The following is a 27,449-nucleotide window of genomic DNA, read 5'->3' as shown; positions in this document are numbered from 1 at the left end:
GCCTGCCGCCCCGGACGCGGCCCGCACGCTTCCGCAGCAGAGATCCCCCGAGCCAGGCCCCGAAGCCCCGGCGGCCCCGGGGCGCGCCGCCCCTCCGCCCCCGGCCCGGGCGACCCCGCGCGGCCGCGCCCCGGCCCCGGCTCCCCGCGGAGGCGCCCGGCAGCCCCGCCTCCCCCACCCGCGCGCGCCAACTCCCAGCTCGCGGCCCTGATTGGCCGCCGCATTCCCGCTTTCCTTCCCGAACCGCCATTTTGAAAATCTTGTTGATTCGGAGGAGCCGAGAGCGCGGCGCGAGCGTCACGCCAGAGAGCGGCCCGTGCGCCTCCTCCTCGGCGCTCGCCGCCGCCTCCCGAAGCCTCTTCGTGCCTTCGCGCGCCAGGCCCGCGGCGGCCGGCACCCGCGGTGAGGGCTGCGTCGGGGCGGGGGAGGCCGAGAGGGCGCCGCGGGCCCGCCCGCCTGCACCGCCGCGGCCATTTGGACGGCGGCCTGGGGCGGGGGAGGGGACGCGGGGCGGCCGGCGGCGGCGGCGGCGGCGGCGGCGCGGGCGAGCGGGCGGGGGGCGGCGCGGGCCGGGCGGAGGGAGGGGCGGCGCGGCGCCCGCGGTTTCCCGCCTCGGGAATGCCCGGAGCCGCAGGGAAGTCGCCCCTGGGGAGTGAGCGCGGCTGTCCCGGGCGCGGGAGGAGGCAACTTTGAGGTCGGGGTGCCCGCGGCCCGCGGCGTTCCGGGGCCGGGAAGCGTCGGGCGGGTCGCGGCGGCCGCCCGGTTCCTTGCCGCGGGGAGCGAGGGGACCGAGACGTGTGGCTTCCTGGCCGCCCGCAGGTCCACAGCATGTCCTCCTCGGGCCCAGCTGCAGAGGGAGAGGGAACCCCCGCCCAGCCCGCGTCCGAGAAAGAACCCGAAATGCCCGGCCAGAGAGAGGAAAGTGAAGAGGAGGACGAGGACGACGAGGAGGAGGAGGAGGAAGAGGAGGAGGAGGAGGAAGAAAAAGGTGGGAGAAAGTCGGGTCGCTGGTGATGGATTTCACAGAAAACCCTCCTGCCCCCCCCTTTTCTTTTTTTTTTCTTTGCGCCCGGAGACGCCAAATCGGAGGGATCTCTAGCGAGAATGTTTGCGAGCTGTATCCCCGTTTGGGGTGGTGCAGCAGCGGAGCCTTCACTCGGGGGGTTCCGGGTGGTAGGACAGGACGTGTCAGCGTCGTTCCTGCGTGTCTGGGAGCGCGGTGGACTCCTGGCCCCGGTGCGGGCTCGCAGCGCCTTCCCCCGCGACAGGACGTTTCTGAGTTTCAGATCTGCTTTTTTTAAAACCGCTAGCTTGTGCAGTCGCCAGGGCAGCCGTCTTTTAATTTCCACCTTTTGCTCGTGTAAGTACAGGTGTGGGTCTGGTCTTTGGACGTTATGGCGAGGTGGTTCCTGGAAAACCACGCGAAGACCTAAAGACGTGATTCTGCTAGTCCTGGAAGTCCTTGGACAACTTCGGTGTCTCTGCGGGACGTCCGCAGGGGCCCTTCTCAAAGGCTCGGGGGAGTTGACTTGCGCGGGGAAGCACCAGTGAAAGCTGTCGCTGCTTGAGAAAGTAGTTAAATGTGAAAGCGGTGAGCTCTGAGAGTTCCGAAAGCTGTCTCAGTTTTGGAGCGGCGGAAGCGCCGTATTAACCAGTATTTACCTGGAGGCATGAAGACCCCGGCAGAATTCGGGGGTGGTACAGCAGCGCTTTCCCCCGGCGCGCGTGGGGCCGGGTCAGCTTCCGAAAACGTCTGCAGCCACTTAAAAAATGCAGATCACGGTTCTTAGAATTCTCTGATGATGTTAGCCCAGTCTAGGTTTGTTTCGCAGGTGGCTCCAGCTCAGCCAGACTTAGGAAGAAGTTGGAAGTTTTTTTTTTTGTTTTTTGTTTTTTTTCCCTAGACCCGGGTTCAGCTGTCAGTTTCTTTTAAGTCCAAAGGCGCCCGGGGTCAGCACCTTCTGAGTGCAATCTGGGTTGAGATGACATGGTTTGTTTAAAGCAGTAGGAGTTCTGAGAAAGGAGCACTTCCACACTTTAAGTACAGAAATGCTTAGGAAAAATACACAAATTTACTTCCAAATTATTCATAATGCAGTAACTGAAAATTGGCTGCAGGATCTCAACTACTAGTCCAAAATTTTCCTCCAGGCGTTTTTTTCCTCCCAATTTTTTGTTTTTAAGTTCCTTTTTAAAGATAGGGTTGTGATGATACCACTTAGATGATGCATTCCTGTGTGTCAGGGAAAATTATAGAAATCAGGTAAAAATACCACAAATGGAAGCTACAGCAATGTTTGGGGAACTGATGGTAGCTGAAGTTGTGATCCCCCACCCCAATTGCCCCCAGGCAATTCTGTACGTGTTCTAATTGCTTATGGTTCTATTCCCTCACTTGAGGTGTTTGTGGAACAACTAAAATTGTAAAGGTTTTTATCCTGGTTAGCCCTGAAAATTCTGCAGCTGAGGCATCGCAGAAACAAGGCAGTGTAGTCTGTGGGGTTGACTTGACTTGGGTGGGGGAGGAGCTAGAAAAGATGACTTTCAGGTTTCTGTCTTCAGGAGCTGAATTGACAATATTACTGTTTTCTGAAAGAGCTCACAAAGGTGAGCGGGTTTGGAGATGAGTATGACTTCTCTTTTGAGCCTACTGCATTAGGTACCTATAGGACAAGAAGTGGAGCTGTCCAGTTGTTGCCCCTGATAGCTGATTTGAAACTCCTGACTAGAGAGGGATCAGGAAAGTCATTAGCTTATGGATGGTAATCAGAGGTGAGCAGATGGTTTAAATCACTCAGGGAAAGGAAGTAGCATGATAACACGGTTTGTGGTAGAGTGCATTTTCTTCACTCTGCACACCATTGCCGGAATATACCTGCCGGAATCCCTTTATCCTTCCTAATTCTTTCTGTGCAAATCCTTACATCTCCAAATCTTACCTATCCTTCAAAGCCAACTCCAGTGTTTTGATCCTTTTTCCTTAATCCAAAAATAATTACTCTCTTCAACTCAACGAACTTTTATGTGTAGATTTCCTTTAGTGTTCTATCATCTGCTTGGAGTATGTTTGTATCTCATCACTACCAGTGGACGTGATCTCTTTCAAGAGTTTTTCAGTGTCTTAACCATCTGTTCATCTCCCCTTTAGTATCTAGTGAAGCTATACACAAAACAAGAATTCAGTTGAATGAATGGACCTTCAGTGATAGTGTCCTCTTTTTTTATCTGAATTTATCTCAGTAGTTAAATCGTTTTGGAAATTTAAGCTCAGTGTTTTAAGTTTTAAAGTATATGTTCTTTATTTTCTAGTCTTTTTTAATAAAAGCAGTCTGTACTATAAATAGTTTAACTTTTTTAGAATGATTTATGGCCGTTGTTATAAACATTTACTGAACTACAAAGTGACGTCCACCCCGTCGATTGCAGTAAATGTAAACTTGTAGAATTTTACCCTATTTATAGCAATTTCAGGCTGCTCTGCCTTAGCTAAGGTGCTTTTCTTTCATCTGCTTACTGAATTACTGCTTTTCTTTGTATATTTTTGAAGTTGTTTTAATCTCTGTCTAAACTTGCTGTTTGATGAGGTACCATAAACTAAATCACAATCAATAGAATTAGATCTAATCAAAAAGTAGGCTTAGTGAGGGCTGTGGTGATTTTGCAGTCACTAGACTTTCATTGGCAACAGCTGTTAAGTGCAATAAAACTTTGTTTGCTTTGTGATTTTTTTCTTTTTTAAACTGAATCCCTGGTGAGGTTGCCAGGTAAGTAAAATACTGCTCTGGGGCGCCTGGGTGGCTCAGTGGTTTAAGCCTCTGCCTTCAGCTCAGGTCATGATCTCAGGGTCCTGGGATTGAGCCCCACATTGGGCTCTCTGCTCAGCGGGGAGCCTGCTTCCTCTCTCTCTCTGCCTGCCTCTCTGCCTACTTGTGATCTCTCTCTATCAAATTAAAAAAAAACTACTACTCTAAAAAAAACTTGGCGATGCTATTAACTTATCATTAAGTATTTTCAACTTTCTTTCATCATTTGCTTCTCAGAGTCTTGGTTAGAAGAAGAGTAAGGTATTAGAGGTTTCTGCAGGGTTTTGCTACATGTTTATCCATAGTGTTAACATGTTTTTTAAGCTTTTAGCTATTTAAGAAGTATTAAATTAATTTCTAGAAAAAAGTCTCATCGTGGAAGGCAAGAGGGAAAAGAAAAAAGTAGAGAGATTGACCATGCAAGTCTCTTCCTTACAGAGAGAGCCATTTACCATTGCACAAGGTAAGTTTGTTCTTTTCATTTTATGGTAAAACTGCCTGAATGTACAAAATGATGGTTAGCGGTGCTTAGTTTTTAGTGTTGACTAAGTAGTTACATATTATATGTATAATTTTATTTAGTTTTCCCTATTTAGCAAAAGCTGTGTGTAAATAATTGTGATGAAAATGACTTTGTAAATGTATTAACATATAAAGGGTATTTAATTATTACAGTGTTTTTTTCTTTTTTTCTAGGAAAGGGACAGAAACTTTGTGAAATTGAAAGGATACATTTCTTCCTGAGTAAAAAGAAAACAGATGAACTTAGAAATCTACATAAACTGCTTTACAACAGACCAGGCACAGTTAAGACCTTTTTTATATCTTTAACCTAGTAACATATTTATGAAAAGAAGCATAATCTTAGTTCTGGAAAGGACTTCAGCAATCAGCTAGTTCAGTTTCTGTACCATACTAGTGAACAAGCTGAGACACATACTTTTTTTTTTTTTTTTTTTTTATTTATTTGACAGAGAGAAATCACAAGTAGTCAGAGAGGCAGGCAGAGAGAGAGAGGAGGAAGCAGGCTCCCCGCTGAGCAGAGAGCCCGATGCGGAACTCGATCCCAGGACCCTGAGATCATGACCCGAGCCGAAGGCAGCGGCTTAACCACTGAGCCACCCAGGCGCCCGAGACACATACTTATTAAATGATTTATTGTAGAATATATAGTTAGATATTAGCAGTAGGATTGTAATATCAGGCTTTGTACTATAGTTATTTTTATGCCAAATGAAATTTCAAAATGTGAAATCCAAATAGTGGTGATTTTTAGTGATCTTTAAATGTATTAAATTTATTTTTTTGGATATATCTAGCTATTCAGAATAAATGATACAGTATAAATTTATCTCATTTTGAGCAGATATCTGGTAAATTTAGGTGGTAATTTTTTGTCAGGGAATTTGTCAGAACAAATCATTATATCATTTACCAAATTACATTGTACACACAACTTCAGTATTTTGTATAATTGAGGAAACTTTGCTTTGGGTTATGCATGGGCAAAGTGAAGCTTGCAGTTAGGATCAAATGTCTGGAGCATGGTATAATTTCATGTCATCCTCACTACAGTCTGATATATGCAGGTCTTATTACTGCTAAATGGTATTAACTTTTAGAGGTCCTTTGTTCTTGTCAAAGAATAAAATCCATGACTGAATGATTTGGGAAATAAATATTACTAGTGACTTGCATTATTTAAGAAAAGGGAGTTTTTCTAAGAAGTAACCTTCCACATCCCCCAGTGTTGTCAGATAACATTTAGTTGTGGTTTTATAACTGCCAGTAAAAATTCCCAGATGGAAATTCATTCAAAGTGAAACTGTTATTTTTGAAGAATTAAACTTACAAGCCTTTTTTATAACATTAATACTTTAGTAACAAGTATAGTTTTCAGTTGTGATTAAGAAGTGCTGAATAAACCACTGCTGTAAGTGGGAGACAGATACGAAAATAAAGATGTTGGCTTTGAATTTTTTTCTTATGTACATCTCTGGGTAATAAATAGCATTAATAATAAGGGAAACATTTTCAGGTGTCCTCGTTAAAGAAGAATGTGGGTCAGTTCAGTGGCTTTCCATTTGAAAAAGGAAGTGTCCAATACAAAAAGAAGGAAGAAATGTTGAAAAAGTAAGTTATTTTCTTAAGTATTGTGTTTTGATCAATGTGTTAAAAGTTTATTTTTTAATCGTTTAAATATGACCATTTAGACCTTTTTTTTTTTTTTTAAAGATTTTATTTATTTATTTGACAGACAGAGATCACAAGTAGGCAGAGAGAGAGAGAGAGAGAGAGAAGCCGGCTTCCTGCGGAGCTGGGAGCCCGATGCGGGGCTCGATCCCAGGACCCTGAGATCATGACCCGAGCCGAAGGCAGCAGCCCAAACCACTGAGCCACCCAGCCCCCCCCCCTTTTTTAAAGATTTTATTTATTTATTTGACAGAGAGAGAGCGCGCACAAGTAGGCAGAGAGGCAGGCAGAGAGAGAAGGAGAAACAGGCTCCTGCTGAGCAGAGAGCACGGTGCGGGACTTGATCCCAGGGTCCTGAGATCATGACCTGAGCTGAAGGCAGAGGCGTTAACCCACTGAGCCACCCAGGCGCCCCCATTTAGACATTTTTAGTAGACTGCTAATTCTTTGCTTTAAGTGCCAAGATCTGACTTTTCTTCATAACTATCAACTTAGGATGTTCATTACTTTCCAATAGTGACTATTAGGAGTATTAAAAACTCACAGGTAATGACGTTTCTACTTCTTAGAAGAACTATATGCACAAGTTGTTCATGTAGTCCAAAAAGTCAAAGGGGAATATAGTGAAAAATCTCCCCCACTCTTGTTCTCTGCCAGCCACTCTGTTCCGCGAACTTACAGGTACCATTTAAACTATTTTGAAGATAATTTGATAGAAACACTGTTCTTTACCATAATGCAAGCCAAGATGTTATATTAAGAGCTTTTGTTTGTTAAATCCCCTATAGTTTAAGAGTTCTAAATAAGGGGCGCCTGGGTGGCTCAGTAGGTTAAGCCGCTGCCTTCGGCTCAGGTCGTGATTTCAGGGTCCTGGGATCGAGTCCCGCATCGGGCTCTCTGCTCAGTGGGGAGCCTTCTTCCTCCTCTCTCTCTCTCTGCCTGCTTCTCTGCCTACTTGTGATCTCTCTCTGTCAAAATAATAAATAAAATCTTTAAAAAAAAAAAGAGTTCTAAATAAAAAAGATGATTACCCATTTCTTCATCAAAATGTTGTCATAGTAGGAGTGCTAAGGGGGAAAATGTAGTATTTAATCACCAACCGGAAGCGTTGTCAAATCTGTGAATTTTATAGTGCTGCAAACCTTTTACATTATTTCCTAGGGAATTGACTTTTTTTTTTTTTTTAAGTAGGTTGCATGCCTAGTGTGGAGGCCAGAATGGGCCTTGAATTTTGGCCCTGAGATTGAGACCTGAGCTGAGCTCAAGAGTCAGATGCTTGACTGAGCCACCCAAATGCCCCAACTTCATTTATTCTTTTTACTCTCTTTAAAACTTAGCTAGTAAACGGTGTTTTCAATTTATCAGTGATCATATTTGGGTGTATTTTGTACATTAGTCAAGATTATTAGGAAAGTACTTCTTAGATTTGGAGAAATATTGGATGTTTTTTAATGTTTGTACCTGAGCCAGTTTTGTTAGCTATTGTCTTTTATGTTGTGGAGAATATTTATAAACTTTGGTGCATAATAAATTGGATTTCTTTCATTTTCTGTTTTAGATTTAGAAATGCCATGTTAAAGAGCATCTGCGAGGTTCTTGATTTGGAGAGATCAGGTGTGAATAGTGAACTGGTGAAGAGGATCTTGAATTTCTTAATGCATCCAAAGCCTTCTGGCAAGGTGAGGACCAATTTTTATAATTTCAGTAACAAATCAAGTATTCATAGTCTCTCCTTACTTTTTTTATGGAACAATTTAGTTCGTTAGCATTTCTTGTCAATATTCAGTATTTCCTTCTGCATTCAAAGAATATGACTCTGTTGACATATCTGCCAATTTCATGATAGACTAACATAGAAGCCACACAGATATATCCTCTCATCAGATAAAAAAGGTGTAAGATTCAGAAAAATAATTATTCACTAAATTAAGTTAAATGGACAGAAATACAAAGTTCCAGGGTTATATATCTAGAAGGCACTGGAAGAACAGAAACAGGTTGAGTTGAGGGTGAGGTGTTGGATTGGTCAGGGAGGGTGTGCAGCCTTCCGCTAGGTCAGGAAAGATAAGACGGGGATATATTAGAACTGGATGATTTCTAGACACTGGAATAAGATTATGAAAATAGAACATTAAAAAAACAAAAAAACCCCAAACTGACCTTACAAGTTTCTTGGATTGGGTTTCCAGAAGCAGCAGAGCCCAGGAGCTGAATAGGGAAGTAAAATGGTCTTATACTTTCCCCCATTCTTCCTTTAATTTAGATTAGGTTTGCCCGAATTGTTTAACAAATGACATGACTGACTTGAAATGTCTGTTGAAGTGTTAACTTACCGGACCCTGCCTTTTCAGTTTGTTTGAAGTTTGTCATTAAATATTTTTAATATTCTTCCATATTTTGATAGTAAAGAAATTATGAAGAGATCTAGAGGACCTAGGAGTTCGTGGGCATACCTTCAGTGAGGGGAGAAGTCATAAAGATTAGGAATCAGAAAATAGCTCTGGGGCTTTGGTTTTATCTGCTGCTGATCCAGTCTGTCATTAGCTGCTCAAAGACTGATAAAGGATATTTTCGTAAATTGTCATGCAGCTGAAAACCCAAGGGCCATGGTAAATCTTTTGTTTCAGTGTTTTGAATTGGCTTAAAGATGAGAGATTATCTCTTTTTCTAAGTTTTTACTATGCCAGACTTCAATTTCATGTGACGATTGAATACCATTTCTCCGGAAGACATTATTAAGTTGCTTAGGTTACGAGGGATATGTTTATATTCTTTTCCTCAGTGATTTTTTTAAATTGTTGATATAGGACCTGATTACTCTTTTAAAAATTAATGAGGACTCCAGAAGCTTTTATATGTGTTATTTTTATATTTACTGTATTATAAATAAAAACCGAAAAAATTTAAAATTAACGGTAAGCCTACTACATGTTAACACAAGTAATATTTTATATGAAAAATAACTAGACTTCCCCCCAAATTAGAAGAATATATTTTTGCAAGTCTGTTCATGTCTGGCTATTCTCACTTGCTTCTGCATTTCAGTCTATTGCACTTGTGACTTTTTTTTTATTGAGAGTATGTAAAGGAAATCATCTTCTCACAGGTAAGTAGTTAGAAAAAGAAATATTTTTAAAACCTGGAGATAGTTATGTATTTACTCCTTTGATACAGTACCAAAACTCCACAGTAATAGTTGATTGAAGGTTCATTATAATGTAGTCTCTGACATGAAGTCAATGAACTCTTGGGCTTTTTATCTATGATTTTGTAATTGCATTCACCGTTTAGAACTTACTGGTTTTTCTGAATTATGCGGATCTTCCAGATGTGGGCACATTTCCACTAAACACTGTCAAAAAGTCATTCATTAATATAACCATCATCTCATCAGAAGAATCTTTAGGTATTGGGAGACTGTTAGTTCATGGTGATGGATGTGAGTAATCCATGTGAAGTTTTGACATTTGTCATTGGCAGTAAATACCATCCGTTGTTTTCCTTACAGTGACAGGTTCTTCTTTATTTTGAACACTGTCATTTCAGGATCTAAGTCTGAATAGGCATCCTTTGACGGTTCTTTTACGAATGGTGTTTCATGGAAGAGGTAGCTAGCTTAGCTCACAGCTCAGTTGTGCACGGGATTTTTCTTGAGAAAGCCAGTGAAGTTCAGTGTGTAGCAAACATATTCTATGTGTACCTCCCATTTTGTTACAGATTGCATAAAGACACTTATAGGTTGGAAGTTAATACAATATTTACTGCTTCATCAAAGACGTTCTTAAAGGAAACACCTTTTTTTTTTCTTTCTAGTTTGTGGCTGTGAGGAATACAGTGACTGTTAGCACAGTTGGCGGCCTCCGCCTCCTTTGGTACTAAGGTGCCTGCAGTTTTACAGTCACCTTTGCCTTTGCGTAGTCAGTACAAATGTCAACACAGTGAAAAGAGAAAGTACATAATGTCATGATTTTATTATGAAAATAGTTTTTACCTCGTGGGCTTCTGAAAAGGCCTCGGGAAACCCCAGGGTGCATGAACCATATTCTGAGAACCACTCTTTTAGCCTTACGTAATACAACTCTTTTTTTAAAACTTTTAATTAATTTTATTATTTCAGTGTTCAAGATTCATTGTTTATATACCAAACCCATGCTCCATGCAGTATGTGCCCTCCTTAATACCCACTACCAGGATCCCCCATCCTCCCTCCCGCCACGGAATCCAACTCTTACACATCCACTTTCTGTGCAAGACTCTGTGAGAACTAATCCTCAATAATGATAATCGATCTCAAGTTATTTTCTATACTACCGTACCTTTTTGTCATTTAAGAAAAACTGTAAACTTCTTAGTACTAATTTCTTTCTCCAAAATAATAAAATGATTGAATTAACATTGTTTTACTATCCTTTTTTTGTACTTCTACCTTGATTTTCTGTTTTTTCAGATTTTGCTTCTAAAAAGGGATGATGCTTTTAAGACTGGATTCTGGTTAATAGAGTCAACTATTTTTAGAACCAGTCTAAGAAAGCTCTAAAACATTTATGTATTGTTACTTTTTTTTAACGCTCCTCACTTATTTTTGGAAGTTGTATTTTTTTATTGGTTACTTGAATGATTTAACGTATTCTTCCACTTCCTGCTTAGATTATCCTGCACCCATCATATTACTACTGAATCCATATACAGATCTTATTCTTACTACCTGTATCTGGTTCCTGAACTTAGATAGTAAGGGATACCGCATTTTTCTAATATGTTTGAGTCCTGGATTTCATATGATAGTTTGGACAGTGAGTCACCTTTGCTCCAGTAAGATCAAAGAATTTATACAAATAGTTTTAGTTCCTGGTACTAGTTGGTAATAGTAACAGGTCACATAATAAGGATATCTATATACATTCAAGGAAGTTTTTTAATAGACCCTTATAGAGAAACCCTCTGAGAAATATCACTGGTCTACTAACTTAAAATTCCTGAAGTGACCTACATTAACTCTTGCCCAGTCTGCCTTTAGGAAGGATGGGGTTTGGGGGGGTAGCTAGAGGCTGTCTTGGGGATTATACATAGCCTGAGAACACATACACAAAACAGCCACCGTTTCTTAATTTTTGTGCAGGGGACAGTGACCTTTAAGACTGAAACTTTCTAGAAGAGAAAGAATTTGTGATTCTGCTAGCTTCATGAGAGGTTTTTCCTAAAGTTACTTCTAATATTTGTATGGTTGCATATCACAAGGTTATGTTACCAAATTTTCCTTACTGTTTCTGCTTATTATAGAAAATAATAAAGGCAAAATAAAAACAAGATACCTATTATTTTGGAAATTGTAATTCCTCAGGGTAAATCTTTTCAGATCTTTTACACAAGGTTATTTTATGGTTTTCAATTTCATAAGCTAGCAAATACTCCCCTAAGAAAGCACTTAAGAATTAAATTTGCCCGTTGATATAATCAAATTGTTTCATCGCGTGATCTCTGCTTTTTAAATACGCGTGGTTTAATTAAATATCAGAGTAAAAGCAATACATGTATTTTGTGGTTCTTAATTAGCTTCATAATTAACATCCCAACACTAATTGCATATTTAGAATCATCAATGAGAGTATAATTATGACATTACTGAAAGTAGAGCCCAGAAGTAATATGAATATAAACTATATAGTTCATAAATTCAGGATGTGTAAAGTGAGGTTTTATTTCCTTTATGGATGTTTGCAATCTTTTGATTGGAGGATCCCCTATAGCAAAAATCTCTGGCATTAATAGGTTTTTGGTTTTTTGAATGAGATTATTAATTAATTAGTTTTTTATTAACTAGTATATTATTGTTTTCAGGGATACAGGTCTGTGATTCATCAGTCTTACACAGTTCACAGCACTCACCATAGCACATACCCTCCCCAATGTCCATCACCCAGCCACCCCATTCCTCCCACCTCCCTCCCCTCCAGCAACCCTTTTTGTTTCCTAAGATTAATAGTCTTTTATGATTTATCTCCCTCTCTGGTTTTGTCTTGTTACATTTTTCCCTCCCTCTATGATCCTCTGTCTTGTTTCTTAAATTCCTCATATCAGTGAGATCACATGATAATTATCTTTCTCTGATTGACTTATTTGGCTTAGCATAATGCCCTCTAGTTCCATTCATGTGGTTGTAAATGGCAGGATTTCAATTTTTGATGGTTGTATAATATTCCATTGTGTATATGTGCATGTGTGTGTGTATATATATGTATTGTATTTGTGTGTGTGTGTGTGTGTATCTATATGTAGATATATAGATCTCACATCTTTATCCATTCATCTGTTGATGGGCATTTGGGTTCTTTTCATTGTTTGGCTATTGAGGACATTGCTGCTATAAACATTCGGGTGCGTGTGCCCCTTTGGATCACTACATTTGTATCTTGGGGTAAATACCCAGTAGTGCAATTGCTGGGTCATAGGGTAACTCTGTTTTCAACTTTTTGAGGAACCTCCATACTGTTTTCCAGAGTGGTTGCACCAGCTTGCATTCCCAGCAACAGTGTAGGAGGTTTCCCCTTTGTCCACATCCTTGCCAACATCTGTTTCCTGACTTGTCATTCTGACTGGTGTAAGGTGGTATCTCATTGAGGTTTTGATTTGTATATCCCTGATGGCATTGACAGTTTTAATGCTTATAGCAATGAAATAAATTATAAGTCTAACTCAAAATATTGCCTTGATAAAGTGTAAATAACTGAGATTAATACAGTGTGTACTTGGGCTTCTAATCCCATGTCAGAACAGAGTATGTATTTCCGCTTTTGTGAAGAGTCTTACCTAGGTGTTAGAACACAAATGAAAGGGTAGTGTGGACAAAAAGATCAGCTTGATACTTCAAAGATGAATTGTTCTCTGTAAATCTGCTAAGTTTGGAAATACTTCTTGAGACAGGAACAAGAATGGTTGAGTTGATAAGTAGCTAACAAAAATGATTGACTTGGAAATATAATCACCCTTTGGTGTTATCTTTATTTTATTGTACACAGCCATTGCCAAAATCTAAAAAAAGTTCTAGCAAAGGCAACAAAAAGGAACGGAACAGTTCTGGAATGGCAAGGAAAGCTAAGCGAACCAAATGTCCTGAAATTCTGTCAGATGAATCCAGCAGTGATGAAGATGAAAAGAAAAACAAAGAAGAGTCTTCAGAGGATGAAGATAAAGAAAGTGAAGAGGAGGTAAAATGTTGGGTGTTTGGGGTTTTTTTTCCCCTCGTTTCTTTCCATGGGGAGAGTTAAATATTCCTGTCATGTGATAGGTATAGCCAGGAAACCGCCTAGAAACTGTTACTACCATATTGGTTGTTTTTAATTCCAAAGACAGAACAATAGTTAAGTATAGATCTTTTCTTTCTCTTAATGGAGCTTTTGGTTTTATGGTTATGCGAGAGTTTGGAGTTGGAGGAGTGAGGTTGGCTGGATTTGAAGATTAGAGTAGGCAAATGGGAAAGGAGAGCAGTGTATGTACTGAATAGGAACCCACAGAAGCAGATTGTTGGAGAATATTTTTACGTTAATATTTTATGATTGATTTGAGGCATTTTGTTCTGTTTTATGGAAAAAAGCAAGGTTTTCTCAACTCATTGGGGATTATTTAATGAGAAGAACAGTGTTTGAAGTTCATTTGATGGGTGGGCAAGTTTTGTATCACTTAGGAATGCCTGCCGTTTTCTTTTACTTGGGCATATCTGTAAAATTTTGAGAATATTTAGTTTCCCAAGTGAAAGTTCAGGAGGAGGAGAGCTGCTGAGCCGTTTAAAAAGTTAGCTTTACCCTCTTGTTGGTGCCTGTCCTCAGATGATTTCTTACTATGATTAATAGTGTTTTGGTAGAGCCTGTTTTAACTTTGTTCTGGTGTCTCCTTCAGTTGTCAGACCTTGCTATGTAAATTGGGTCATCTTCCTTGTCTTATTTAGGGACTTGATTAATTGACCTGACTTTTAAGCCAAGGTGATTCTTTGTTGTGGAGGGCTGTCTTGTGCCTTATAGAATGTTTCCCCAGTAGAGGACAATAGCACCTTCCCCTACAACCCCCCGAATCTCCAGTTGTGAATACCAGAAATGTCTCCAGACATTGCCAAATGTCCTTGGGGGTGGGGGCAGGAGGCTCACCTCCAGTTTGTAACTCCTGGGTTAGAAGGAATAAAGATGGGATGAACGCTGGTTTTGTCTGTGTATTTGTTTTTAGGTACATAAAATCCATGATTATTTTAATGTCAGAGTTTTGTAAAGACAAAAAAGACTTAGCTTCTATAAAGCTAAGTATGAAATGCATAATAATTTACAAAAGAGTATTAACAAGTCTAGCAGGTATTTCATAATATATTTTTGGAGCAAAGGAAGATGAGAAATCTCAGCTCTAAGGTTTTTTATGGGATAGATTCTAAGGACATCAAGAGGGAAACAGGTTTGTTTATATGTGAGTCTGTAATAATAGCAGTTTTGCAGTAATAATCCTCATTCAACAGATTTTGGGTTGTTACTATGTGTGTTCACTATGCTTCCTAAAACCTTTTTAAAGGCAGATTTAAAGCATGAAAAGCTGTCATAGAATATAAATGTTTAATTTTTCTGTAGAGGCAATGTGATTATGGGTATGGGCTTCGGAAACTATTCTAGGTACAAATCCCAGCTGTACCTTGTAGCGTGACTTTGGGCAGATTACTTATAAACTGTAGATGTCAGCTTCTCATCTGTAATATGCGGTTGATAACAGGACCAGCCTCAAAGGGTTGATTTCAGTGACTTTGTTTAAACCACTTAGAGCAGTGTTTGGTACAAGTACTGTGTATTAGCTGCTGCTATTACTAATAGTATTAAGATAACCTTTTATCATATGTAGTATTCCTAAACCTCGGCTTCCTGTTGTTGCTAAGGTGCAGGTTAAAAGGTGAGGGTGTTTTATACTCATTTTCTTACTTCCCAGATGATTGTCCTATTCTAAGTAGAATTACTTGGAAGTTTGTAATATAGATGACCTCTGATTTGTAACTATATTGGTTCCTGGACAGTGATCACAGGTGGAACTGTCCCACTTACAAATCAAAGCCTTTCTATGGGACTATAAAAAAGGATCATTTGCTAGAAACCCAGGTCAAATGGTGAAAATCCATGTAGGAAAAAAAGAAAACACAAATAGACTTTTACAGTCATATAAAGCCATACAACGTAAATGCTGTATCATAACGCTCCATTCTCCTCTTTGGTTTTTGTCCTTGGACTGGTACTGACATCCTAACATACAATCTAGTAAAATCTGGACTGAGAAATACTCTTTTTTTTTTTTTTCTTGATAATTCTATTATTCATGGCTCTAAAGGCTATCTCAGATTTAGGACTATTCTCAAAAAACTTTATTTCTCTGGTGCCTGGGTGCCTCAGTCGGTTAAGCGGTTGCTTTTGGCTCAGGTCATGATTGTAGGGTCCTGGCAGTGGGTCCCTGCTCAGTGGACAGTCTGCTTCTTCTCCCTCTGCCTGCTTGTACTCTCTCTCTGTCAAATAAATAAATAAAATCTTAAAAAAACAAAACAAAACACTTTATTTCTGATTCTGTTCCTGTGAATGGTAAGTACTAACAGGAGGAACAGTATTTCTATGGTAACTGTGTTTTCCCTTATTTTTCCATTTTTTTTGAGGACTTAGTTAAGTGTTAACTTTGTTAGGGACTTCACAGGCGGCATTATGTTTTATTATTACTATGAAAGGACGTCTTTTTACTTTTTTTTTAAAAGATTTATTTGTTTGGGGCGCCTGGGTGGCTCAGTGGGTTAAAGCCTCTGCCTTTGGCTCAGGTCATGATCCCAGAGTCCTGGAATCGAGCCCCGCATCAGGCTCTTTGCTTGGCGGGGAGCCTGCTTCCTCCTCTCTCTCTCTGCCTGCCTCTCTGTCTACTTGTAATCTTTGCCTGTCAAATAAATAAAATCTTAAAAAAAAGAAAGAAAAAAAAAAGATTTTATTTATTTGACAGATACTGAAAGTGAGTGCACAAGCAGGGGGAGGGGCAGGGAGAGGGAGAAGCGGGCTCCTCACTAAGCAAAGAGCCCGGATGTGGGCCTTGATCCCAGGACCTTGGGATTATGACCTGAGCTGAAGGCAGCTGCCTAACTGAGTGACCGCCCCTCCCCCGCACCCTATGGACCTCTTTTTCTAAGAGGCCAAAAGAGTTACAGGTTGATTGGAAAAGTTGTGAATTGTCTGTAGATAGAATTTTTTTGTAGATTCTTATCATAGAAAATTACTAAGTTAATATTACTTATTCTGTTTATTTCCTGAGACAGATTTTTCCTTCATTTAAATAAAAGACTTCTGCCCCAGGGCACCTGGGTGGCTCAGTGGGTTAAGTGTCTGCCTTCAGCTCAGGTCATGATCTTGGGGTCCTAGGATCGAGTCTTGCATCGGGCTCCTTGTTCAGTAGGGAGCTTGCTTCTCCCTCTGCCCCTTCTGCTCTCCCTGCTTGTGCTCTGTCAAATAAAGAAAAAATCTTGAATTTTGTGTGTGGGGGGGAAGGCCTCTCCCCCATTAATATATTCTTATTTTATTTTTAGATTCTTGGAGTAAGTAACTATGTATGAAGTTGGGTAGATAAATGCTGTCTTTGATTTCCTCTGTCAGCTGGGGGCTTTGGACTAAATAATCTATGTCCCGTTGCTAAAGTCAGGACTCTGAAGCAGAAATCCAGTTCGAGTTACAGTTGTCCATGGAGCAGTTATGTGAGGTTGAGTGTTACTCATTCACCTGCTCATTTTCAGATGTAGCTGTGGAAGACTAGGATATTTGTAAGTTAATTTATTATCTCTTAAATGTAAGATTGAAGTCACTGGAAACCACGTAGTTAAAATAATTGTCAGGTTTTTTTAAGTGTTTTGTAAGAAAATGTGTCCTATTGAAGCCTGTTAGCCAGTAATTGCTAAGCCATTTTGTTGGAGGTTCTCTGTACGTGGATTTCTGTAATAGGCAGTGAGTGGTTCACAGTGGTTTTAAATCCTCCTTTTTTTTTAAGATTTTATTTATTTATTTGACAGAGATCACAAATAGGCAGAGAGAGAGGAAGGGAAGTAGGCTCCCCAGTGAGCAGGGAGACCGATGCGGGGCTTGATACCAGGACCCCGAGCTCACGACCCGAGCCAAAGGCAGAGGCTTTAATCCACTGAGCCATCCAGGCACCCCAAATCCTCCTTTTCTTAAGAAGCCCTTTCTTTCCAAGAGTGACTTTATTAAAGAGTTGTTTTAAACTTACCATCTTGGCTTTTGGATGTTTGCTTAGTTAGGGCAGGAGGAGGAGAGCAGTTTAGAATTGGGAAATTTGTAGTGTAGATGAAATTTCTTAAAAATGAGGGAATAGGGGCACCTGGGTGGTTCAGTGGGTTAAAGCCTCTGCCTTTGGCTCGGGTGGTGATTGCAGGGTCCTAGGATCGAGCCCCACATCGGGCTCTCTGCTCAGCAGGGAGCCTGCTTCTCCATCTCTCTCTGCCTGCCTCTCTGCCTGCTTGTGATCTCTGTCTGTCAAATAAATAAATAAAGTCTTTATTAAAAAAAAAAATGAAGGAATAGAAAAATGACACGTTTAGGTATTTCCTATAAAGTTATTCTGAAAATCATCTGGTTCCTATACCAGATTAGCATCTTTAGGAGAAGATTGCTCACATGAACCAGTGAGATTAAACCATGCTTAGGTTTGGCATTTACCACGGGTGTTAGACCTTACGCATAGAGAACTACTGGAGAGTACAGAATGGGAAGCGTGGCTTCCCACCTGGAGAAAACAGTTCTGATAATCTCTTAGACCCTTAAAAGCATACTTAGTTTTTAAAAATTTTATTCCAATACTCCTTCTGTTTTGTTAGTATTTTTATAACACTCTTACACCTGGAAAAGTATATCGCAAACTGAATTATTACTTGGTATTTAAAATTTATCTGAATGTGCTCATATGTATCAGGAATGTCTTCAACTGTAAATACTTAAAAACCTTACTAGTAATGTCCAGAATGGGAGTTCTTTTTTCTTTTTTGACAGGAAATCCATAGACAGGCAATCTGGGGGCCAGTACATCAGCTCGAGAAAGGGATCAAGAATTTTAATATCCTCTTTGCTTCTGAGCCGCCATCTGCATGTGTGGCACTTAACCTCTTGATCACAAGATGGTGGTTTTACCTTTAGACCTTGAATCCTTGCTCCTGATAGAGAAGAGCAAAGGCTTTCTTCTAGGAATGTATTTGCTTTTTTTCCCCCAGAGGGGATACCTTTTACCAGCAATCTCCATGTATGTTGCCTTGGCCAGAACTTTATCACCCCTCTACCTCTAGCTGCAGGGGAAGCGGAGATCCAGGTGGTAGCTTTCTTACATCAGTGGAGAAAGGCAAGGAAAGACGTTGAGTGAGCCATCCTGCCATGTTTGGCAGATAGAGAGACTTTAGTTACCTTTTTTGGTAAACATATATTTGGACCATTCAGGGAATTATTTGGCAGTAGTGGAAGGGTAAATTAAAAAGTTTCGTTAGTCCTTAATTATTTTCTTTTAAAAAAAAAAAAAAAGAGTCCCCCCACCTCCACCCCCATCTCATGGTTTGATGAAGAGGATTTAGAAAACCGTATCAATTATTAAAATCTTTTTCAGGAAGGCAAAGTTGAATAATCATAATAGAATCTTTTAGACTTTAACTGGCTTTCATATCTTTTATGATATAATGAGCCTTGCACATTCTTTACTCTTGGCAGTCTTGAGTTTTCTCAGCCAAGTTGTTCAAAGAATAGTGTATTTTAAGCTAATTTTCATTTTGTTCATCTGTTCACCCAGTACAACCTTTCTGCTGTGAGGACAGGATTCTGGCTCTGTGACAGGCGTCTTTTTTGGAGACCCTCCTTCAAGAGCCCTGCTGCCTATAAAAGATAGGTAAGCCTTTTCTCCCAAGATTTTTTTTTGCCTTCCTTCAAAAAGTACTTGTGTCCTTCCTCTGATTCTATACCTTCATGGTTATCAGAGATAACAGAAAATCCTTTTCAAATTTTAAAAATTTTCTGTTACTAATCTTTTACAAAATTAGATCATAGTACAAGGTACTATCTGAAATTAATGGCAGTTGTCAATTTTTGTGTTTCCCTTTTGTCTGTTTTGCATTAAAACTTACTATAATACTGGATGGTTCTGTTTGAACCACTCACAGCAGATTCAAAAATAACAAGCCAGAATCTTAATAAATTCCATGACAATTTGAACTAGCCTTTTTTCTTAATTTTTTTTTAAACTTAGCCACCTTATTTTTTCCCACGTATCTTGATGAAAGATTCAAGTCTTGACTCTTCATTTGATTAAGTAACAAAATGTTAGTTAACTCTCATGAGTGCCTCCAGCATTTTTCCTTTGTAATGCCACATAATGAGTTTGCTATAATTACTAAAATTTTCCAAAATATTTTGAGATTTTAAAGCAGGAGTGTCTGATGTTGTCACTTTTACTTTATTCAGTTCAATAAATTGAGAATACACTAAGTGCTGTTGAGGTTCCAGAGAATAATTTCTACCCAAATGCCATTCGAATGATATTTATTAATATAGGATTCCTAAAGAGAATATTCCTATCGCTGAGGGAAAGCTTTGGAGAGAAATGATACAAATGCTGGTTGAAATTGACCTTGGGAATAGAAAGTTGGACATGTGGACAGAGATGGGGAGCAAGAAAGCCCAGGGAGAGACACACTCTCCCTCGGAGAGACCCACTTGTTTGTGGTTATGTAATGTGTCCAGAAGTAAAGCATTGAGAGATGAAGCTAGAGCAGTGTGCACTGAAGTCAGACTCTGGAGAGCTCAGGAGGTTGGGCATGTTGGGAAATAATAGATGCATCATTCTTGTTTATTCAGAATGATGGTCTTATTTTACCTGAATTTTGCTGAGGAGGGAAAAAGAGACCTGACCTCTCTCTTCTAGGAACAGTTTACCTGGGGAGAGGTACCACTCATTCAGTAAGTGTTTCTTGGTAGACACAAGGAGCAGACATCCTGAGACTCTCCAACGTGTCATGTACTTTCGTATCTTGTATCTTGGTCAGTCTTGATTCTAAGAGTGAGGTTGATATATCCTCTGTTTTGCACTCCAAGGATACAATAAATACATACATATATATATATATATAATGTATGTATGTATATACATATATGTATGTATATATATTATATATATATATTTAGTATTAAAGTACAGTTGACACACAATGTCACATTAGTTTCAGGTGTAGTATTTCTTAATGTCTTGTCCATATTACTCTTTCCAGAGTGGCTAGTGCATATGCTTCTGTATTCAGAGTTGTCTATATAGAACTAGTGATTTAGATTCAAATTTGATTTTAAGCAAAAGTTTTATTTTTTTTAATTTATTTTTTCAGTGTTCCAAGATTCATTGTTGATGCAGCACACCCAGTGCTCCATGCAATACGTGCCCTCCTTAATACCCACCACCAGGCTCACCCAACCCCCTACCCTCTGCCCTCCAAAACTCAGTTTGTTTCTCAGAGTCCACAGTCTCTCATGGTTCATCTTCCCTTCATTTCCCCCAATTCACTTCTCCTCTCCTTCACCCAGTGTCTTTCGTATTATCCCTTATGCTCCACAAGTAAGTGAAACCATATGATAATTAACCCTCTGCTTGAGTTATTTCACTCAGCATAATCTCTTCCAGTCCCATCCACGTTGATACAGAAGTTGGGTATTCATCCTTTGTGATGGAGGCATAATACTCCACTGTATATATGGACCATATCTTCTTTATGCATTCATCCGTTGAAGGGCATCTTGGCTCTTTCCACAGTTTGGCGACTGTGGCCATTGCTGCTATGAACATTGGGGTACAGATGGCCCTTCTTTTCACTACATCTGTATCTTTGGTGTAAATACCCAGTAGTGCAGTTGCAGGGTCATATGGTAGCTCTATTTTTAATTTCTTAAGGAATCTCCACACTGTTTTCCAAAGTGGCTGCACTAACTTGCATTCCCACCAACAGTGTAAGAGGGTTCCCTTTTCCCTACATCCTCTCCAACACATGTTGTTACTGTCTTGTTAATTTGACCATTCTAACTGGTGTAAGGTGGTATCTCAGTGTGGTTTGGATTTGAATCTCCCTGATGGCTAATGATGATGAACATTTTTTCATGTGTCTTTAGCCATTTGTATGTCTTCTTTGGAGAAGTGTCTGTCTTCTGCCCATTTTTTGACGTGATTATCTGTTTTTTGAGTGTTGAGTTTGAGTTCTTTATAGATCTTGGAGATCAGCCCTTTGTACTGTCATTTGTGAATCTCTTCTCCCATTCCGTGGGTTGCCCTTTGTTGTGTTGACTGTTTCCTTTGCTGTGCAGAAGCTTTTGATCTGGATGAAGCCCAAAAGTTCATTTTTGCTTTTGTTTCCTTTGTCTTTGGAGACACGTCTTCAAAGAAATTGCTGTGGCTGATGCCGAAGAGGTTACTGCTATGTTCTCCACTAAGATTTTGATAGATTCCTGCCTCACGTTGAGGTCTTTTACTCATTTCGAGTTTATCTTTCTGTATGGTGTAAGAGAATGGTCAAGTTTCATTCTTTTATACACAGCTGTTCGATTTTACTAGCACCGTTTATTGAAGAGACTGTCTTTTACCACTGTATATTTTTTCCTGTTTAAGCAATAGCTTTAGATAATTTAGTAAGTAATGTCTACTTGGGATTATTTAAAAAAACTAAAAACTTTTGACATAAATATATATAATTTAAGGAATTATCTTATTGACAAATTTATCTAGTTCCTGCCTTTAACCTATATAGCTCCAGTAATTTATAATCTGGATCAGTAATTGACAGCCATAGCTCTGTACACCAGATCCAACCTATGGCCTGTTTTGTGCAGCCTAGAAACTGAGGATGGTTTTTTCCATTTTTGAAATATTTATGAAAATAAAAAATGAAGATTGCAACAGTAAGCACATGGAGGCAGCAAAGCCTAAATTAATTATCCTCTGGTACTTTGTAGAGAAAGCTTGGTGAAAGCTTCAGACTGTAAATTTATCTGTCATCTTAGAAGATTTATAGCTGGGTGAGTCTGCTGCAGGGCTTTGTGAGAAAATACGTAGGTGCTCAGGCCTCACCCTTGATGCTTTACCTGATGGTCTCTTTTTCTTCTCTTATATGTGCAATCTGTATCGGTAAGTTGTGCCATAAGACAGTTACATTAAAAAAACCAAGAAGTTTGGCTTCTGTTGGTAGCAAACCTGTTCTAGCAAGCAGAGTGCTGCGATGACACAAAACCTCAGGGTTGGGAATTGATCTTCAGTAGTTACCTGGTTTCCAAGAGTCTTTTCCCATCTCAGTCTTCCAAATAATTATATAGCAACTACTAAGTGTCCGTTTTTGAGCTGTGAGCTGGAGATCAAGAAACAAATAAGACAGGTTCTCTGCCTTTGGCATTTGGTAAAGAGGGAGAAGTCAAAGATCAGGAAGAAAGAAGTATAGTAGAGTGTAACTTAAAAGCTAAAAAAGATTTGGACAAGATAATACGGAGGTTCAGAAGATAAAGGGTATTTACCTCTTTCTAGGGTTGTTTGGGGAGCAAAGATCAGACAGGAAAGCCTCACAAGAGGTAATGATTTCATCTGAACTTTTTTTTTTTTAAAGATTTTATTTATTTATCAGAGAGAGTGAGGGGGAGAGCGAGCACAGGCAGACAGAATGGCAGGCAGAGGCAGAGGGAGAAGCAGGCTCCCTGCTCAGCAAGGAGCCCGATGTGGGACTCAATCCCAGGACGCTGGGATCATGACCTGAGCCGAAGGCAGCTGCTTAACCAACTGAGCCACCCAGGCGTCCCTCATCTGAGCTTTTAAAGGATGCACAGGACAGGTCAGCAGAGTGAAAGAGATTTGATAAAACCTATACAAAGTAAGATTACACTAAGGCACATCTTAGCTTAAAAAAAAAAATTGTAGAGAAATGATCCTGGTGCCCCTACAAAATTTGGAAGGTAAAAGCCAAAGAGCCCTAATGCAGAATTTGGTGATCTTTGTTGCTATTTTGCATTTTCTACCAACTTTTTTTAATTGATTGTTATTGGTAACATTTGTATGTAATGGAAAAGTTAAATTTAAGAACATAAATAGATTATGATATCACTGGCTTATTTGTCATTTCAACTCTGGCTTAAAAGTCATGCATTGGTATGTTAGTCATTTCATCATTTCTATAAGCACCTAATCTGTGGTAGGCATACCAAGCTTGTGAATCAGGTCTTGCTTCTTACTATCTGTAAGGCATTGGCTGTCAACTACTCAGATATGTTTTCCTCCTTTGTAATGAAATAAACTGTTTTGTCTTTGGATTTTTTTTTTTTTAAGCTCACATAAGATAGTGTATGTGAAAGCAGGACTATAGAGATCCCTTTCTCTTTTTCCTTTCAATTACATTTTCACCACGTCCTGGGTTCAGAGTACAAGTAAACCACATCCTAAAAATGATACAGAGATGAACATGACAAATATGTAAATGGCTGCTTTATGCCAAACATTTTTCAGGTTGCTGGGGACTGATAGAGCTAAATAAGGCAGTCAGGTGTCTCTTCTCATGGAGATTGTCAGATATACCCTTAAGAAACTTGTGATAAAGGGGTTCCCGGTTGGCTCAGTCATGAAGTGTCTGCTTTTGGCTCAGGTCATGATCCCGGGATCCTGAGATCAAGTCCTGCATTAGGCTCCCTGCTTGGTGGGGAGCCTGCTTCTCCCTCTCCCACTCTCCCTACTTTGTGTTCCCTCTCTCGCTGTCTCTCTCTCTCTCTGTGAAATAAATAAAATTAAAAAAAACAAAAACCCGTGATAGGGTGGGAAAACAGGCTGTAAGTAACTAGTTTAATAAAGCTATATATTTAATGTTTATTTTCTCTGCTACCTTATATTTACTCATTTGATCCTCACAACAATTCTACAGATATAGCCAGGGTTCATGGAATTTCCAATGCCTTAAGGCGTCATTTTAATGTAAATTATAAAATGCACCCCAGTCAGGGGCACCTGGGGGCGCCTGGGTGGCTCAGTGGTTTAAGCCTCTGCCTTCGGCTTGGGTCATGATCTCAGGGTCCTGGAATCGAGCCCCACATCGGGCTCTCTGCTCAGCAGGGAGCCTGCTTCCCCCTCTCTCTCTGCCTGCATCTCTGCCTACTTGTGATCTCTCTCTATCAAATAAATAAATAAAAATCTTTAAAAAAAATAAAAATAAAATAAAAATAAATGCACCCCAGTCAGATACTGCTGAGATGAAAAAATTTGGGAAAAAAAAAATCTTAAATTCAGCAAAATCTTGTGTTATTACCTCCGTTTTACAGATGAGGAAACAGGCCCGGGGAAGGTAAGTGATTGGCTTGAGAATACAGAATCAGTCGTAGTAGAGTCAGGATTTGAACCAGGAAGTTTGGCTCAAACCTGTGTTCTTAGTCACTGCTTCGCATGAAGTAGGGATATGTGAATTGTGCGCCAGGTACTGTGGGGCCACAGATTAGTCAATTGGTGATAAAATGAAAGATTCAGGGGAAGTGACGGGTGGGCTGGATTCAGATTCACGAGGGAGATTTTCCTAAGTAGAGAAAGGGAGTAAGTGAAGTAATGAGGGTTTGACCATTCCTGTAGAGTAGAAGTGGGCACACTTTCGCTCTTTTTCTTAGCTCTCCGGGCCTTTTTACTTCCAAAATACCAGGTTATTGACATTCGCCTCACCTACCAGAGACTGTCCGTTGTGTCCCAGCACCAGGTCCTTGGGCTGCCCCAGTGTTCAGAGCAGCCTCCTGTAAGGACCTCTGGTTTGCCATTAGGGCAGCCTTGAGATGACTGGGTTCATCTGCAAGGCTAATGGGACTTCCGTCGACCGCCTCTCTGCCTCTCTGCTCAGGACGAAACCTGAAGATAGGTAGTTCTATAGCGTTTGGTTAATTTTACTACTCCCTTTCCACTGCTACTCTGTGCCAACATTTATCGCTTTTCTGAATTCCTGCTTCCAGTTTGTCACAGAAGAACTTGTAACTGGTTACTAAAGATAAGTGAAATCCGGTATAAATAACACAGTTTATTATTACAGGGCTGGATGTTTGTGGGTCCAGTGCTGTCTACCAGAATGTACTGAAATGAAATAAGCCCAGTGCACCATGGTTAGTTAACGCAGGGGTCACTGCGCTATCTTGCTGCTTTGGTTCTGTGTATCTATTCTTTATATGTGCCTTGCTTTTAAAGAAAACTTTAAAACTTCAAAGTGACTGCATTTGTTTAATTAAAGAATTTCTTTACAAAAAGAAGCACTGGTGATAGTAATAATAACTAATACTCATTAACCATTTCCCGTGAGTCTGGCACCATTAAAAGTAGTTTCCATGTATTAAATAAAATTAAAAAAAACAAAAACCCGTGATAGGGTGGGAAAACAGGCTGTAAGTAACTAGTTTAATAAAGCTATATTTAGGAGGAGGAGGAGTATTAATGCCTTTACATTAATGTATTAATGCCTTTACTTCCCATAAAAATCTTTAAGTACTATCACATTTCCCTCATTTTGTAAATGAAGGAACTGGGGCCAGAACCCAAAACCAGGCAGCGATCCTTCGGAGCCTACACTTTTACCCATTAGGTTTCTATAGTGCGTGTGACCATATGTGTACAATGTTTCTCTTAATAGGCTGGTTGTTCGCTTAAAAAACTAGGGAACACTGTCCCTGCTAGATGATGATGTGAGGTACAGAAAGAAGCATAGTTTTAATTCTTTGTGTTTGTCCAGTGGTGACGTCTTGTGGACATGGCTTGATTCTCCCTTACCACTATCAATTTTTTTAATCACTGTGAATTTTTATACTTTGTCAAACTAGCACTACTCCCAATTTGCTGGTTTTAAAGTGGTGCCATATTGTGAGCCTTCTAAAATTTTAATGATCACCATATATGCCCTGGCCCTAAAAGGCTCTGGAAGTATTTTAACTATGTGATTCTGATTATCTAATTTGGATGGGGATCAGGTAATAATGCTTAGAGTGTTATCCCCAGCTCTTTCTTACTTTAAAGTAAAGTATTTCGGTCATCTACAGGTCAGGTTTTATTGAACTTTGACTAAAATGTGATACATAATAGTGATTATTCTATGTATGAAATACACTAATAGAACTTAGGGAATTTTAGTGTTCCCTTTGAGTTTAATGTGTTTCTTATGAATTAGGTGGAAACTTAATAAAGCTTAGTTCAAGTTAGTCATAGAGAATTGATGAACCAGTGATAACCTGTCCAGCACCCCCCAATATTTGGAACACCTCCAAGAATTAGGAAATAAGTAAAAATGGCCTCTAAATAATAATGCGTAGGTAGAGTTCATATACTTTACTTTTAGAAAGCATTTCGGCCCCTTTGCCACCTCTCAAATGCACTTTGTTAGCGGCAGTTAAATTAGCTAGGCTAGCCAGCTGCCCGCCACCCGTATGTGTCCGTGGTAAGACAGGCTGCCACTGCGGGGGTCCTGGGGTGAATACGTAGCGATGGCTGTGTGCCTGGAGGAAAGAGCCCGCTTCTGAGCCCACTTAGCTCTTGGAACAGATCGGTTTGTACTTTAACTTTCTTCAAGAGTTTTTTCAAACCAATATCCATCTTTTTTTTTTTTTTTTTAAGAATTATAATCAGAATTGTAAATGTAAAACATATGGAGAACCATTCTGTCAGAAGTGATTTGAAGTATTTTGGGGGTATAAAGATGAGATTTTAGGTTACTCTTTGTTTATATAAGATGCTTCTGCTTTGGGGAAATTAATTAAATGAATTAATGTTCCCCAATTTTAGAGACCATAGTTGAGATAAAGTATAAATTATAATTTTGTCATTTTAACCTATCTATGTGTATATACTTTGCTTTTGTTTAATCAGCTGTGAATCAGTGTTGAAGAAAATAGGTTCTGGAGTCAGGTCTAGTTGAACCTCACTTACGTATTTTGTTAAATATGTGGCTGTGAGCAAAGTACCTCTCAAGCCTTAGTCTCAAACGTTCAGAAATAGTTACTGAGCAACTGCTGTGCGTGGTGCACTATTTTAGGAGTTAGGGACACCTCAGTGAACTTACAGTGTTAAAAAAAAATCGTGGTCCTCATGGAACTTCCATTCTAGCTGGGAGACAATAGAAGAATAGTAACAGCACCTATATTCTAGAGGTATTTTTTAGGATTAAGGCAGTGCATATAAAATTTCCTGTCTATAGTTTGTAGAATTTGGGCATCTTATTTTTAGTGTTTGATTCTTGTGACTAGATTTTGTGTTCGGATAAAGTGAAGTTTCTATTGGTTATTTCAAGTTGATGACTAGTAATAATTTTTCGTTGGTGATATCGAATACATTAATTTTCTCTAATATTGTTGAGAGGTACAGAGGAATAGAGAAATGGAATTAATCTCATCGATAAATGTTCTTTGC

General features: G+C 39.8%; 1 protein-coding gene across 2 annotated transcripts in view; it reads left to right on the top strand.

Moving 5' to 3' along the window:
* The first annotated feature begins 251 nt into the window (after window positions 1-251).
* Window positions 252-27,449, top strand: part of DEK (DEK proto-oncogene) — a 34,422-nt gene continuing 7,224 nt past the window's right edge. Inside the window, exons 1-7 of one of the 2 annotated variants that reach the window (XM_045085072.1) lie at window positions 252-402; window positions 820-988; window positions 4,165-4,266; window positions 4,500-4,609; window positions 5,842-5,936; window positions 7,555-7,675; window positions 13,013-13,201. In XM_045085072.1, the coding sequence (XP_044941007.1) occupies window positions 829-988; window positions 4,165-4,266; window positions 4,500-4,609; window positions 5,842-5,936; window positions 7,555-7,675; window positions 13,013-13,201 (777 nt within the window). In that variant the 5' untranslated portion in view covers window positions 252-402; window positions 820-828. Of the gene's footprint in view, window positions 403-592; window positions 603-819; window positions 989-4,164; window positions 4,267-4,499; window positions 4,610-5,841; window positions 5,937-7,554; window positions 7,676-13,012; window positions 13,202-27,449 lie in introns of those variants that run through there. The other variant, XM_045085073.1, reaches the window with a different exon arrangement.

The sequence above is a fragment of the Mustela putorius genome, unplaced genomic scaffold (assembly GCF_011764305.1).
Source record: "Mustela putorius furo isolate JIRA1106 unplaced genomic scaffold, ASM1176430v1.1 tig00000831_pilon_pilon_pilon, whole genome shotgun sequence".
Lineage (NCBI taxonomy): Eukaryota > Metazoa > Chordata > Mammalia > Carnivora > Mustelidae > Mustela > Mustela putorius.
This window is presented reverse-complemented; position numbering and strand designations above follow the sequence as displayed.